Raw genomic sequence first — 16,572 nt, forward strand, 5'->3', positions numbered from 1 at the left:
ATGAGTAAAATCTTCCACACAATGAGAAACTTTAAAGCTTAAAATTAAATTTTCTAGAAGGACTTGCGCACCTGGTAGTTTATAATTCAAAGACACAGCTATACCAGGGCTCAAAGTGGATATTTTTACCAGGTGGCCTATTTGGCTACAAAGTTATAAAATCTACCAAAACCAATTGGAAAAGTTAGTCACCTGGCCTAGCTGTCCAAAATAATTTTTTTTTTTTTAATTCTTTAGATCAGTATAACATCTCTGTAACTTTTTCTAATATGAACATGTCATTTTAGCATTGACTGCAGTCTTTGAAAGATTAACCAAATTGCCTTATAGGTCAATTACTGGTCGCCAATTGTGAATTTAAGACGCATCTTTGAGCCCTGTATACCATTTACAATTGTATTTTTTCTTATATGTTGCTTCCTTGTTTTACCACTCGGACGAACAGAATTGACCCAAGGTACAATGTATTTTTTTTTTCAAGAAAAATAAAAAGATGCTCAGAGTCACAATGAATCTTCAAGAAACACTTTTGATTAGTTTATGAACTTTTCACCAATAAATAATTAGTAAGAGAGGTATTTGTATTTGTAAGAGAGGTATTTCTGAATTTGTATACTTACGGCTCAAATGCTAATTACAAAACTTCTTAAAGAAGATCTGTATGTTTGCATAACTGTCACAAAATTGATTTAAATCATAAAACCTCAATTTTGTGTTTCAATTTAACATTCAGAAATGAATCCCTCCCATAACACATAACCATGTTCATTAAGTACCTGATATATAACAACTGTTTGAAATTTCTGAAGACTGATACAGCTGACTGAATATGAGAGAAACAAGATTTGATCCACAGGGATTTGATTCATTTGGCACGAATCCTCAACCCGCGTACAGTTCATATATATGGACAGTGGATTGTGAATTTGTGCCAAATTTCTGTGGTTTTACACATAATCAGAACACAACCACTTGTATGAAAGTCAATATACATAATTATGTACACCAATCACTCTGAATCACCATATACACATGTTCGTACACACACTCACGTCAATGTTCACATCCATATATACAGGTTCTTACACTTAATTAAACATGTCAATGTTCACATCAAAATCAGTTTCCCATTGATAACAAAACTCAAACACAAAAATCAATTTTTTTAACATCTCTCTTGGAACTGTTAACAATAGGACAATAACAAAACATAAACAAAAACATATCACGGTTTTAGATTCTCCAGGGCCTTTTTTGTTTATCGCAGCACAAACAGTTTGATGAGAGTAATTCGTTTATGAAATGAGGGACCTTGTGATTTTATGTCGCTTTTGGATGAGCCTTCACGAGGACCTTCAAGGCCTGTATTAATATCTGCAGGTCAGTCAAGATTTATGCCTGAAATGTCACAATTAAAAATTTACAAACTGGTTTGTAATAAACAAACAGGCCCTATGACTGTGTTAATATCAACAATTACTTGGCCATTCAAGGACATTACAATGTACATGTACTTGTTACAAAAACTCTTTTTATATTAATGAAAGATCTTCTTGATGAGCATTCACAGAAAAAAATCTATTTACACTCAGTACACAATTGTAAGTTGTTAACAAAGTACTCCAATAATACTGTACACTGACACTAGAAGACCCTGGGCTGTTTTCGTTTTTGAAACGATTGGACCATTAGGATCAGTGTTGTTCGTTTATGAAATAAAGAGGGACCTGGTGATTTTATATTGTTTTCAGATGAGCCAGGACAAGGACTTCCAAGGCCCCTATTAATATTTGCAGGTCCGTCAAGATATATGTTTGAAATATCACATTTAAAAACTGAAGAACCGGTTTGTCCGCATAAATGAACAGGCCCCTGATCTTGCCAACAGAACATCTCCATTGTTATACAGCTAAATAAGGATATTGTAGACTTGACTTCATAAGGCTATAAAGAGTTCATTCACCTTTATATCTGAATTTTCCTGATCTTAAATTAGCAAACAAATTCATTGATAAAATTTGACAATTATCTTAAAAGATCTCACAGTTGAATCAAATTATGAACAGATAGCACCTATTAATTCTATTAAGAAGATAATAAAAAATTGAACATATTAAACAAGAAAATGGTGATACATACAACTCACAGCAGTAAGATGTAAAGATTGTGACAAATCATCAAACGACAAATACATATTAATATCTATACATTGTATTGTAAGCATACATCTCATAATAGGTTCTATTTATTTCATAACTGTGAAAATGTATTGGAAACCTGCTGAACATTGAGAATTTTTTACCAGAACTGCTGACCAGTTCCCCTTTCCCATATCAATTCAGACCCTCTACATTCTTTCATCCAGCAAGAAACATTAATTTCTCAAGTCAAAAGTCCAAAAATTTTCTTTAAATACTTTTGCAAAATGAACTACGAAAGGTCAACCAAAGTCCTTCTGTTAGAACGGATATTCCTATCCTGCCTTCATTAAACTTCTGTGACTATATGCTGGAAATTAGTCCATCGTCCAGAGCTATGGTAAGTAAGTCCCCCCTCCTGTAAACCACATACAAAACTCAGTACAAGTATAAGGCTTATTACAAGGATTCCCATACACACTTTGTCCTTAGCACGTCGTTAGGAAAAGAGAGAAGATATTAAGAGAGAAGATATTAGTCTTGTAATCGAAACTGAACTCTGACATGATTATATTTAATGCAATACAGGTAGTTTTCAGGTAATTTACTGTACTTTCTATAGTACTACAAAAAACTGGAATGATATCTGGACAGACATACAGACAGAGGGATGGAAAGACTATAATTATATATCACAGGGCATCTTATTCTCGTGCCAGGTCCTGATTACAATGACAAATACAGATTTCTTTGTAACATTAAGAATTGTATTGAAACAATAAAGTATAGCAGAAATACAGAAACCACACAGTCTTTATTATAAAAACACAAAACTCCAAAGGAAACGAGTACACCCTACTGTACCAAATCTAGAACACAGCAACCCCCTAGTTATACTAAGACTGCTACAAATGTACCAAAGGACTGGCACATGTAGTGTCAAATATCAGAAATTCATTAACGCATAGAAACTTTCAATTAACTCCAAATCATATTACTCATGTCAACTTATATGTATAAATATGGATTATAATGATATTGCACATGCCTATGGATGATTTTAAAACTGTGGCCTCTCCACTGTCCTAGTCTGCCCACAAAAAAGTCTTAACAAAGACACAAAATAGACAGCTACCCTCTGGAACTGTCATTAATTACATGGTTGGATTACCTCTGTGATTTTAGCTTTTTAAGTATTATCAGGATAGTAATTATTGTGAATAAATTTGTCAATTTTAAACTTTTAGGAGAAATAAAATACAGATGTGTGATATAAACTAACAGGGGTCCATGACATAATTTATTATCTGGACCATGACAATATATGGAAGAACAAATGTCCACTGTATCTGCCAAGTAAGATCAACAAATTGCATAGAAAAAATGTTTAACACCCTTTTCTGAAACTTGATGTGTTTCATTTGAATCTCATCATATCTTGAATAATTTATCAAAGTGACAGATAAACAAGATAAGTATAAATGATTCTAAAAGCAAAAGAAAATTAACTTAATTTGATTCACAATATTTAAGTTATTTAATACTAACACAGAATGTCATTTTAGAGAACAGTATCTCCCGTACATATCAACTGCTAGTTAGCAGTAATAGCCTTACTTGATACAGACATTTACTAGGAGACAGAAACCTCATTCAGATTGCACAGTCCTGAGTGTAATCTTAGTACAATCTAAATCCTGTGGAATGATTCAAGTTGCCACACCTGTGGTTATCTCCCTTAGGCTTATTACCTCCCTTTGTTAGCACTGACTGCTGCACCTGATGTATTCCTGTCAACACAATCCTCCTTCCTCGAGGTCTTCTTCTTCTAGCTGTGCCCTGGAGGCCTGGCTAGGAACAGAGGAGATACCTGTTGCATCCTGGCTTCTGGGAATTCTACGGCCCATACCAGCTGGTATCTCCATATCTCTGGCAAGTTTAGCAAACTGAAACCAAAACAAACATATTCAGCATCAATACATGTTAGATAAATGACAGATACTATACTTAAAATAATACAATAAACTTGTCAGAGAGAGTAACACTGTGGTATAATTCTGTGCTCTGCTACAGTGAATACAAGGAAACCAAGTACTGGTCTTCTATCATAGTCCATTGCTATTGAGAATAATTGACTTACAGCATTGTCCATGAACTTAATGGTGGGCGATGCAAGAGCAGCACGGCACCCCTCTTCGTCTCCATCACTGTAAGTTTGGATCAACTCATCAAGTAAGGCTGCCTCCTCACTATCACCAAACCCGGGATACCTGTCAATAATATAACAGTACACCAAGTGGATCATCCTACTTCTTATCTTAACTGACATTGAAGTGGATCAACTACTTCTTCAGTCATCTTAACTGACAAAGTGGATCAACTACTTCTTCAGTCATATTAACTGACCAAGAGGATCAACTACTTCTTCAGCCATCTTAACTGACCAAGTGGATCAACTACTTCTTCAGTCATCTTAACTGACCATGTGGATCAACAAACAGAAGAACCTTTTACTACAAAGTAACTAATATATACACCTTTTATATGCTCTGAATGAAACTAATCAAAATGCACAAGTAACTTCATCAAAGAATATATATTGGAAAAAAATATCGTTATCATATATAAGTTACACCTAGATATAGAAAACTCTTCATTGAGACCAATCTAATTAAAATTTGACTTGTAATCTCTGCTCCTCTATGATAAACTGCAATACAAGATCAAACAATACCAGTTGGAGGTCATCTCAGCATGACCTTTGTGCTCAGCCAATCAGTGCTCCGCCTAGGAAATTGTCAGTGTGATTTCGTTCTTTGGAAGTATAAATACTGATGCAATATTCCTGAGGTGTTCCGATGGTCGATAGCAATGGTAGGCAATATGGCAATTCCCACTCTGGCTCACCGAGAACACCTCAACGAATCTATAATGTTTTCCTTAATCGTACGAGAGAAAGACAGTAAAGGCAAGTGTTGTGAAAAAAAAAAGAATAACATGTATGGTAATGATTTGGAAAATCCAGTTTACTACATAATCCGTCGTGTCAACAACACATTGTTTAATTGTTTACTACTCTTGTTTTAATGTAATGTCCAGAGAATTAGCAACTGCTTTTACTACTGTAGCCATTATGATTGTCTACCAATAATGTTTCAAATCAAGCGCTGAATTGAGTCTTATATTAAGTGTCTTATGAGTCTCATATAAGGCTCTTTGTCATTGGTTGATTAATGATGTCATTGATCAGTTTTTATTGGCTTATATTTGTAGCTCAAAGGTCATGCTGAGATGACCTCCATCAGGGTGCTGTTAGATCTTGTATTGCAGTGTATTGTAAAGTATTGTAGAGGAGTGGAAATAACAAGTCTAATTTTAATAAGATTGAATTGAAACTATTTGGGCTAGAGTAAAACATGTCCTGCTGTAGTGAATATTGATTCCCTTCAGCCTAGGAGACCTTTACAGCTTATCAAATTTGGATAAAGTTTCTTTACAGAAGTAGTTTGTAAAAGATTTACTAATATTTCTGATATAGGATCCCAGCTCTTTACCCCAGTGGGAAGCATTACTGGGTACACTCCTCTTCTCCATAGATGCTCCTTCTAAAGTATATTTACCACATTGCCAGTAGTAGTACAGTAGACACCTTGCCATAACATAAGCTCACTGGCATATATTAAGTTGTAGATTGTTCTGGGGAAGGGTTTAAATTGAATCAAAACCAAAGGGCAAAATAACACTTAATTCACTGAGTTTGAGTAAGAAATGATTCAATAATTACCCAAGGGCAGAATTGTAGAACTGTTCTGCTCCAACAGGGTCACCCTGCTTCAAGTAAACCAATATAGCACCAATGAGGACCCGGCTGATTGCTGGGAAGTTTTCAACAGCAGCAAGAAAGTCTATCTCTCTCTTAAGCCCAGCTAGTGCCTCATCATACCTGCAAGAAATAGTTATAATGGTAGCTACATTGAACTCTACATATAACAAGATTGAGTGGACTATGAAAATTCTCTCGTTAAAGCCGGTTCTTGTTAAACCCAACATTTCAGGGGAGACAACTCCAACTGACATTGCACTGCAGAAATCTCAAAATAAAAAAACATTGTACATATACATGTACATAAATGTCAAGAATCTGTGTATAACTTGTTATAATTCATTGAAGTATATCAATAATGATAGTAGTAACTATACATCTTTGTGATTGCATGTACGTAGATTTTAATGTTGACCCAGAACGTAAACAAATTTAAACCATGTAAATAAAGCGTCCTCAATTCCTTAGGATCGAGAGAGCCTTCCTCTTTCTCGGCGTTGATGCTAAGATTAATAAATTCTGTATTGGTGAGTACGATTTATCTACTTTCTCTCACACTAGCATTACACACATGACATATACAATAGCATGTAGCAATGAATAGTTGTGTTTGAATCGAAAAAGTACATTTCACCATGTTATTTCAAACAAGCCTGGGTGATTTCTATCTGTATAAACCCTCGTTATACATAGGTAAAACTGACTGGATTATATACCTTGAGACTTTAAGGTCTCATAATCAATATACACTATCTCGTTATAGGCGATCTCGTTGTTTCAGGCACTAAAAAAAACAAAGGAAAAGACTTGGTTTTTTTCTGGGTTTTTCATCTAGCTATAGCAGATCTAGATGTCCCATAATAAATGATCTCATATGTGAAGTTTGTTGTATAACCTATTTCTTTTACATTTTCATATCCACTAATTTAATATCTAGTTACAACTCCATTGTCTCATTTTGTATAAGTAGTCAATAATTTATCAAAATTACTGTTATAATGCTTAATACATAAGCTGTATAAATAAATATTATATAATTACATCCCTTTGTTTTTTAATCAATATACAAATTGTTCATGTAGGGGAGGGAGTAATATTTCTATCATTTTTAAATTATTGGTGAAAAAACAGATCAGGGCTTGCTTTTTTTCCCCAAACCAATCAATATCCATTTTCATCTAAACTGCTTCAAAATGTGGGAAACAATTGTTGATCATGGTTCTTTGTCTTTGTTTTAAATTAATGAACATGTGCTCTAATTGTATGGTTAGATATAATGGATATTACAAGAGAAAGGTTTGTTGGTGATGCTTTTTTCCACACATTCTTCTCCTGAATAATAATGGAGATTTATTTTTTTTATTCAAGTAGAAAACAAATATGAGATGAGGGGCTTTTGACTTCCAAGCAGATGAGGGAGGGCCTGAGAGCCAAGTAGAAGTATTTTGATAGTTATGCAAACTATGATAATCATATGCCTTCGTAATGCAGCTGATATACAATCAAGTTGTGCCACAACTAATACATGTTTTAGCAGAGAACTTGACCTGATATAACATTGCCGAGCCCCCTCTTGTTGGGAACAAGATTCATTGGATTAATAAGACCCAAATATTATCACGGAGTCCCAAATGACTCTGGCTCAGAAATACTCACTTCTGCAAATGAATTAATATCCTAGCTGACTTTCCAATGAACTCTGCACATTGTCTTGGTTTGTCTTCAAGCTACAATAAGAATTTACACATTCATTCTCCTATACTATATTGTAGGAAAGAATGCATGGTAGAGGTTGCATGAGAATGTAGCATTATAGGAGTTTTGATGCCCTTTGTGGGGGAGATTATGGGGAAAGAACTTCAAAAGTTGCCAAACATGAGGTATTTGGTAGGGTTCTATTATCAGATAGCTTAGATCTAAACCTGTGGATTGGAATTCCTATTTCACTCCTGAAAAAAAAAATCTATTTCTCCCATCCTGTTAGCCCTCATATGCTGTCACACACTAATAAAGGACTAATTCAAATATAACATGGGTGTTCTATGGACAGGGATATCTCAACCAGAGAGTGCTGGCCAGCCAAACTGTTACACAAGGGTTGAGATATCCTTTTTCGCAGTATAGACTCATGTTTGATTATTTTTCTAGCATACATGCAGGCAAATGTAAGTTTTTATGAAAAGTTTTTCATCACGCCATCTAATCTTCAAAGCTTCTTGGAATGTGCATTAAAATTGATGACGTCATCATTTATGACTTGGTTACTCAGTGTAAAATGATGATGTTACGTTATTGTGAGTATCGTCTTAGAGCATGTGATGGCTGTTTTTACCTGTACATTACCCTGTGGAGTATGTGAGAAAAATATATCTGGGGGGAGTACATGGCTGATTAAAGTGAATATGAATATGGAATGGTCAATTGCCATCAGAAAAAGTCAGATACATTCGTCATGAACTGAAGATATTTTTCTTAATTGATGTCAGCTAAAATGCTACCTTAAGGTAGGAAACAAGTCTATAATAAATATTGGCTGACAGTATATCATCAATAAAAGTTTATACAGTAGGACTTTTCCTACCTCTGATACATCACAAGCTTTCTGGAACAGCTGGGCAGACTTGTTAGGATGAGATATTTCCACTATTCTAAAAATAAAAACATGTATGGTACTGTTATCAAACGTTTATCATACATTTATAAAATATTGATTATCTTTTATACAATTTATCTTTTAAACAATGTAATTTATAATAAAGGCTGAAAAGTAACTGATGACATACAGGTAATGGAAAACTACACAAAATGTAAATAATGAACCTGCTTCAGGTCTTTCCAGTAAAGATCTACTCTAGTCTTGTGTGGTAAGGTATATTTTTACTATATACATGTACCTCTAATATATATTTCTGTAAGATCAGATAATGTTATTGATCCAAACCAGATACTTTACACTGACTGTGTATCTTGCAGGAATATTCAGTGTATAAGACTAAAGTTGTTGGTTACTAAAATTATGACAGAGTTTATTATTTGGCGGTTGGAGAATGTCGGAGGATGCAATGTTTCCCATTTGATGTGGTGACTCCCTAGTGGTGTCAAATACTGTAGTTCAGTTAGACAGATTGACTACATGCATTCTATATACATTTACATAGACAAGTTTGCTTTCTTGAAGACCAGGGCAGCGTTGACAAACTAATATTTGAATGAAGAGAGATCTAAGGTTCTTACTTTCCAGCTCTGTCCAGTACAATGGCTGCCGTATCTGACGATCCATCCTCCTGAAATAGTTTGGCAGCATATTCCATCAAATTAATGGCGTCTTCTATCATGTTATTCTCTTTACAAATAAGTCCAGCTTGCTCATATGACCTGTAACACATACAAGTTATTACAGTTATTACTCATAATACACCATACTTCATTCGTGAAGTTTCAAGCGTTCATTTACATGCGATACTTAATAGAAAATGAAACCCTAAAATGTTTAATGTAAGTGTACTGAAGCCTTCCCTGTTTATTTGGGGTTTATGCATTTTTATTGTACACAGTGTCCACTAGTAATGAGGCATACATGTCCTGTTTCCAAGATCCTTTGAAAATTTGAGGTTGTAAGGGCTGTTGCAGGAAAACATATATAGGAAGGGAGGAAAGGTATTTTGAAATTAGGGCATTTTTTAATTTTGATGCCCTCCCACATATCCACTTTTTTGTGAACGGTACCCTGGCCATGGTCTAGAAGCAATTCTAATGTAAAAATGGTACAAACACATCAAATACACCCAACAACAGAATACATTTATTTCACACCCCACCAACCCATAGATGTGATTTTAATTTGAACTCCACACCATGTAATTTATCGTCCCATAGATGTTTTCCTGGAACAGCTCTAACTTGTATTGTACACTTTGTCCACTAGTAACGAGCCAGACTTGTCCTATTTCCCGGATACTGTGGATAAGACATTAAAATTTGAGATCTATACTAAGCCATGTAACAGATCATTTGAACCTCTGGTATATATGTTTAGTTAGTATAAGGCTTGGATTCATAAAATTTGATAATTTTCTATTAAGTGTTTCCATCAGGGAAGCTAAGGGTGAGGATGATACTTACTTTGCTGCATGGAATGGTCTGGAGGTTAGTTAAAGAAAATAAACAGCTGTTACAACAGACAAGTGCTTGCAAAACAAGTTAAGTAGCTCAACACAGGTGAGATATAACCTGAACTATATCTGGTGTATATTTGTTATTTCAAATAAAACTACCTGAACTTTATATCTCTTGAGTTTGTGTTTATTTTCCAGACTAAACTTACAAGTTATGACTCAGAATGTAAGACCCTGATGGATGTAAGATCTGCGAGCCAAACCTAGGCATAGTATTTTAAGGTGTTGGTTTGAGGTGAAAAAGCACTCCTTTTACACACTACTATAGTATATAGAATATTTCTATAGAGGTTGACATAAACTTGTTCCTGTACTTATCCCATTGGACAAGTAACATATATATTCATTTGTCCCACTTGAAAACTTCCAATTAAATTCAATGATGTTTTTCAATGTCTGTGTGTCATGCAGTAAACCAAAAACATTGTATTGACAACTATACTACTGATATTTATTGGTGTTTTGTATATATATAAAAGTGCCATGAAAATACATTTAAATGTTATAACATTATACAATCAAAGGTAATTAATGTATTAGAGTGAACCTAAATAAAAATATAATCATGTTATCATTTACTTCATCTTTCTTTCATGTTTAAACTTTACTTTGGTTTTCAACATATTCAGTTCCAATGAGATTGCATTAAAACAATTGGCCAATCTATGATTCCAGTCACAAATCTATAAGGCAGGCTCAGATCTCAAAAACATTTTTACTGTAAGTTATATGAAATGTTGTGAATGTTGATTTCCAAATACAAATAACCAACACAAAGACAATATTTGTTACTTGTCCCGTCGGACAAATGTTTTGATACTTTCAATTTAGTCTGGTGTCCGAACAAGTGAACAAGCCTTATTGTTGACCCCTGAATTTCTAAATTAAAACATACTTTTATGATATTCTATTCAATAGTCATTTTGTACATTGTTTAATGTATAGCTTGCCCGGTAGTGTCTGAATCAACCTGTGGGTGGGGTTTATCTCATACATTTTACACATCATTGAACAAATGATTTACTGGTTACACTGTAATAAGGTTCGATACTGCAATAGACACGGGTATCCTTATCACTACTAGTCATGGACTTAATATTGGATAAATATAACACTTCAAAACAGTACATTATGTCAGGAATGCAAGTCTAGTAGACTTGATATTTTACAGGCACTTTCACATAGGTAATATTTAGTCTTGATATTATAATAAGGGACTAATTGTGAAAAAAAAAAACTAGAATGAAAATATCCATGAATTCAGTTGACGTCTTATATATACTCTATAATAAAATAATTGTGTAAAGGATACGCATTCATTTGGAGCTGCACTTCTGCTGCTTTGATACAAGCATCTTTAGCCTCCTTCAAACATTTGGCATTTCTGTAGCATGTCGCTGAAAAAGATTAAGTCATCAGACTTGGGAGCTACAACTTTATAAATAGTGCTCTCATGATCATTATATAAATAAATTAACATCATTCTGACATTTATTGATACAGGAATCAACACAGTATCAACTAATTAGATTTCAGTAAATCTATATTTGTACTATTGGCAGGAAGTTTGTCATTCATGGAGTAAATTGTACGTCTAATTATTGAAACATATTATACATTCATTTCACAAATTGAAAATCTCTATAAGCAGGGCATCCAGTAGGCCTTGAGAGTATGCTTTTGTCTACCAAAAATGTTATTTGTCTCTTAGGACTGAAGGGATCTGTCTATTTGGCTATGTTTTGACTCTTGATAAGATTTTGAGAAATAGTGACTGGACTTCAGAAATTACTAAAAGTGAAGGTCAACTGGATGCCCCATCTTAAGTTATTTATTATTTCACATTTTAAACATTATCATGTGATATGTATTGTTATGCTCATCTATAATTGTAAAATGTTTATTTATCAACAGATACATGCATATGATAAAGTTAGTATAAAGCCTTAATTATGATAAGAAAAAAAATTGGGAAATCAGATTTTGGTTGAAAAACATAATACCTGCTTTGTTGTATTCTGATGCAGCCCCATCCAAATCCGGTCTCCACTTAAAGAAAGATGTTTTCATGCTGTAAGAAAACAAAACATCAAAGGTGGAATCTTAAGTCTCAACATTAATTTTATTATTACCACCTCATCACACTAAACATATCATCAACAGTTAAAATAAAACTAAATAAAAGTGATGGGCTGATCATCGAAAATAATAAAAACTTAGGGATTTTTTTTTTTTTTAAATAAAGCAAGTGTTCCTAAATCTTTAGCTTCGTACGTTTTGGTAAGTTATCGAACTAAGAAGTAGTTGATTTTTCGTTTTACTAATATATTCAATGGTCATTTAAAAGTGATTAAGGAGATTTAAATATATCAACAATAAAGTTTGTTTTCAGAATTAAATTAATTATTGATAAAAAAGGCAAAGACGTGTAATAAATGTACTTGAGATGTAATTTCTTTTACAAAAGGGTAATCCTGAGCTAAATTTAGAAAACCGATTATAATCAAATGATTTCACTGATTACCACACTACTAAATAAATGATATCCCAATAACTACCTATATTGGTAACATGTAAATGATCATTAAATTAATAATCCCCAGTATCCAGGTAAGGAATGAATTGGATTATATTATCAATTAGAGACACATTACTCATCAAGAGTTTATGTTATGACTGAACTGCAATGCTGTTATTTATATATAGTCAATATATATGACAGCTAGGGTTTTGCAGACACATAATACACTGCACTAGCATATCATGGTTTTTGTATCAAACAGAGCACTCATCAGCCAATGAGCCATGTCCATTTTGGGGGTAACCTCTCTATTTTAAGCCTTTTATTTCAGTACATGTACTTGATTGCCAGTGAAACTTTATTACCGGTATTTCTAAAGTTTTCAAGAAAGATCATGATCATGATCAGTGGAAATTATAGTTTGCCAAATGGAGGTCTTTAAATCTACTTTTTAAGGATTGAAATTAAGTCCCCAAACTGAAGTTCTATTAGGCAGAGACATAGTATATAGGTCTCTGTATTAGGTGAAAAGTATATTGCTCATATATATGCTGATATTCACATTTCTGGCATTTCATGATCAGGAATCAGACTTTTAATTTATATGAGTGAATAGGAATGATCATACATATAAAACTTACTTCAGGTAGCACTGAGCCTGCAATGTCTCTGGCTATGGATAATTGATTATTATATATAATTTACTATAACACAATTAAGATGTAATCCTCTTACATTGCTGGAGCACTAGTACTTATTGGAGTGACTATAGAAATATCCTCTGTTCCCAACATCAAACCTTAACATATTCTGACAGATAGCTGTCTGTCAAAATAAATATTATGTTATTACTTGGATCAAATTCAATATCCTTTTGATATGATACATATTTAAAAAAGATTGTTGTTTAGTTTGGTAGCAGTCAATTTAACAGAATTACAAATAACCTGTGAAACAACTCTTGTCGTGTCACAAATGTTGCACAATAATACACCAGAAAAAATAGTCCGCAACCTAATATATATAGTTATCATGCATCAGTTGAACTCAAATATTTGAAGGGTGGCACTGGCAGATGATGTCAGACTGTCAAATGCAAGTACAATATTATTTTAATGTCAATGTGATAACTTTGTATCTAATTTGACTACATTTCCACACATAATACTGTCGTCTCTGTTTACCATTTCTCTGCCTGACGAATGTGATCCTCAGCCTCGGCTGCTTTACGTTGTTTTATGTCACTTGCCATCTCTAGCTGCTGTCAGACTACAAACATCAACATGACCAATTAATTTAGACCTATATTTTGTTTCAGAAATGTTGATATACACAACAAAAATAGGATTCTTGAGTATAACAGTTTTGGAAATATTGTTTATGTATTTTATTCACGAATATATAATAAATTTATCTTAAATACTTTTAACAAACCGAAATTTAGTCGCCGTAATCCAAGAACTGCATTGATTACTGTTATTGAAAAACAGACTATAACTGAACTCTCCGGTTTGTGAAACCTCAAAAGGCGAAACACGAAAATGGCCTCCAACTTGGAAGAAACACTCGGGAAACTTCTTGTTCCAGACAACAACACGATTCAGCTGGTGATTATAACATGTCATGTCTATCAAGCAATGCTAGTTTAATAACATTACATGTCTTGATCGGTGTGAGCCCGTCATGTTTAATTTTAAATATTATGACGCATTGTTCCCACGTGTCTATGGTATGCCGAACATGATGAAAAACGCGGGAATTTATGGTTCTGAATGAAAAGTAGATAGATTATTTCATTTTAACTATACACACCGTTTTATGTGTATATTTTTTTGTGGTGTATCGTTCATTTAGTGCTATAAAATGACATTGCATTTTATCATAATCTACAGTCTTTAGTTGTGGACGTTTTAATTATCTATGCCAGGGGCACAACTTCAATTCGACAATTAGTATCGAGATCACCATGGGTTCATTACTTATTTATTATGATATATAGATGAGTCGCACACACACACAAACACTCTTATATATTGAGACAAATATCGTTGTCAACATATCACATTGGACTCAGCCAGCGGGACGAATAGTCCTATAAATAATGTGTATTCAGTATCAGTAAAAGTGCAATGACGTGCTATCTTGCTTATAACATTATGTTATAAGCAAGATAGCACAAGTTTCCTCGGGACCTGACACGATGTCTGGTGTAGGACCAGAACGCACTACTATACGAAAACGTGGAATTATCTGACACCGTTCATTGCTAAGGTTTTGGTGCAAACACAATAAAATTGGGCGTGACATAACACCTACCTTACATATAATAATATGGATAGATATGTAGACATTATGCCTACCTACGTGTACCCGCTGCTGCTACTATAGCGAACGTCTACCCTGCATGTGCTAGTATAGATTTAGTTCTCTTAAAGGTGAATTAAATTGTCTTACTAATACCATTTCCTATTTGCTAAGAGAAAAAATGGTATTTTAGCAACTTTTGCTGAAGTTTTTTCTCTCCAAGAGTGAGCAGAGAATAAAAGCTATGAATTACTGTTTATAGCTGTCACTGTTTCTTAAATTTGGTCAGTGGCCCATCCAAATACAAAATAAGTGCAATAACCTATCAAAGATTGGGAAATGAATATCCTTCTTAGAATTTAGTATGTATATGTATTGACCCACCATCTGGCAGTGTAAACTAGAAGGCAACAGCAAGTCCTCTATATACTTCGCTCCATCTATAAACAACACCAACATAATATACAGCGAGCCAGAGTGGACTTTAGCGGAACACTTGGCATTTATTACAGTTTTAGCATAATTATATGCAACACTACAAAATATCAATACAACTATTTCCCTTTTCACTCTCTCCATCTGACCAATTAAAACGCTTGCATTACACTTAGACCTCCGCGTAAAAATGAATTAGCAAAAAAAATTGGAATGAGCCAAGCAAGACACCCAACCTGAAAACCTTAATAGGTGAAGCAGGAGGTGTACCAACCCTTAAGGCTTAAGACTCAGATGTTGGATTTCTAAAAAAAAAAAAAAAAACTACCTATGGAAAAACTGCTAACGTATTCTGAAATAATTAAAACTGATATAAAATTAATTCGAAAATTTTGCTGACCGCTTATGTTGGTGTCCATGACTAGAATGCCTAATACTCCCCTATACATGCACTACCGCACGTGCAGACAACACGTCGAGCCCTCATTGGCTAACGCAAAGTAACAAACAACCCACGGAAACATCCGAATACCGAAACTATAGGACAATTATTTTCCGCTATACTCCGAAACGCGGAAAACATTAAATCTTGTGCACTAATTTTGAAAAAGAAGCCTGTCAATATGAAAAAATCTCAAGAAGTATATTTTCATAAATGTTTGTAGAACCGGTAATGATAACGATTAAAACTTTTCTGACATACATAATTTTTTATTATACATGTATACTATTTCAATATTTAGGCAACACAGCAGCTGAAGGAGTTATTTAAGGACCCTAACATTGTCCCTGGTCTCTGCCAGGTCCTCGGATCATCTCAAGTGCCTCAAGTAAGTCCTTGTAAGCAATAGGTTTATGACTGTCACTTGTATGGTAAATAGGACATTCAGTATAAAGTCACAAATACTGGTTTAATGCTCAACTTGATAGTTAAATATCTGTTATGTATGGAATTTTCTATTCATGGTAAAACGCCCTAAAAAAGTATGAAAAGAGATAATTCTGTACGACTTGATGATTGTTATACTGGTTTAGATGTTGCATTGTTTTTTTGTGGTTTTGTATTGTGATTCTTAGAAAAAGAAAGCAATAAAAAAAAAACTGAGAATTTATCATTGGTCACAATTTAGAACAGTAGTTGCTATAGTTACATTATATTGGTTGAACTATGTGAAG

The 16,572-nt window shown here is 33.8% G+C and overlaps 2 protein-coding genes across 3 annotated transcripts in view; one reads left to right on the forward strand and one right to left on the reverse strand.

The window, feature by feature from the left end:
• On the reverse strand, nucleotides 1-14,188 carry LOC117338396 (gamma-soluble NSF attachment protein-like). Of its 2 annotated transcripts, none has more exons than XM_033899743.1 (11): nucleotides 14,092-14,188; nucleotides 13,842-13,926; nucleotides 12,140-12,207; nucleotides 11,449-11,533; nucleotides 10,084-10,101; nucleotides 9,196-9,336; nucleotides 8,543-8,609; nucleotides 7,618-7,688; nucleotides 5,923-6,081; nucleotides 4,279-4,408; nucleotides 1-4,084 (listed from the first exon to the last, which is right to left on the reverse strand). In XM_033899743.1, the coding sequence occupies exons 2-11, from the start codon at nucleotides 13,907-13,909 to the stop codon at nucleotides 3,932-3,934; spliced, it is 960 nt and encodes a 319-aa protein (XP_033755634.1). In that variant the 5' UTR covers nucleotides 13,910-13,926; nucleotides 14,092-14,188; the 3' UTR covers nucleotides 1-3,931. The 2 variants fall into 2 exon arrangements, with proteins under 2 accessions (XP_033755634.1, XP_033755635.1); XM_033899744.1 differs by having other exon boundaries at nucleotides 14,081-14,136.
• Nucleotides 14,106-16,572, forward strand: part of LOC117338537 (importin-4-like) — a 27,212-nt gene continuing 24,745 nt past the window's right edge. Inside the window, exons 1-2 of the mRNA XM_033899895.1 lie at nucleotides 14,106-14,264; nucleotides 16,140-16,226. Coding sequence (XP_033755786.1) covers nucleotides 14,199-14,264; nucleotides 16,140-16,226 — 153 coding nt within the window. The 5' untranslated portion in view covers nucleotides 14,106-14,198. The remainder of the gene's footprint in view (nucleotides 14,265-16,139; nucleotides 16,227-16,572) is intronic.

This window comes from Pecten maximus, chromosome 11, assembly GCF_902652985.1.
Source record: "Pecten maximus chromosome 11, xPecMax1.1, whole genome shotgun sequence".
Taxonomy (NCBI): domain Eukaryota; kingdom Metazoa; phylum Mollusca; class Bivalvia; order Pectinida; family Pectinidae; genus Pecten; species Pecten maximus.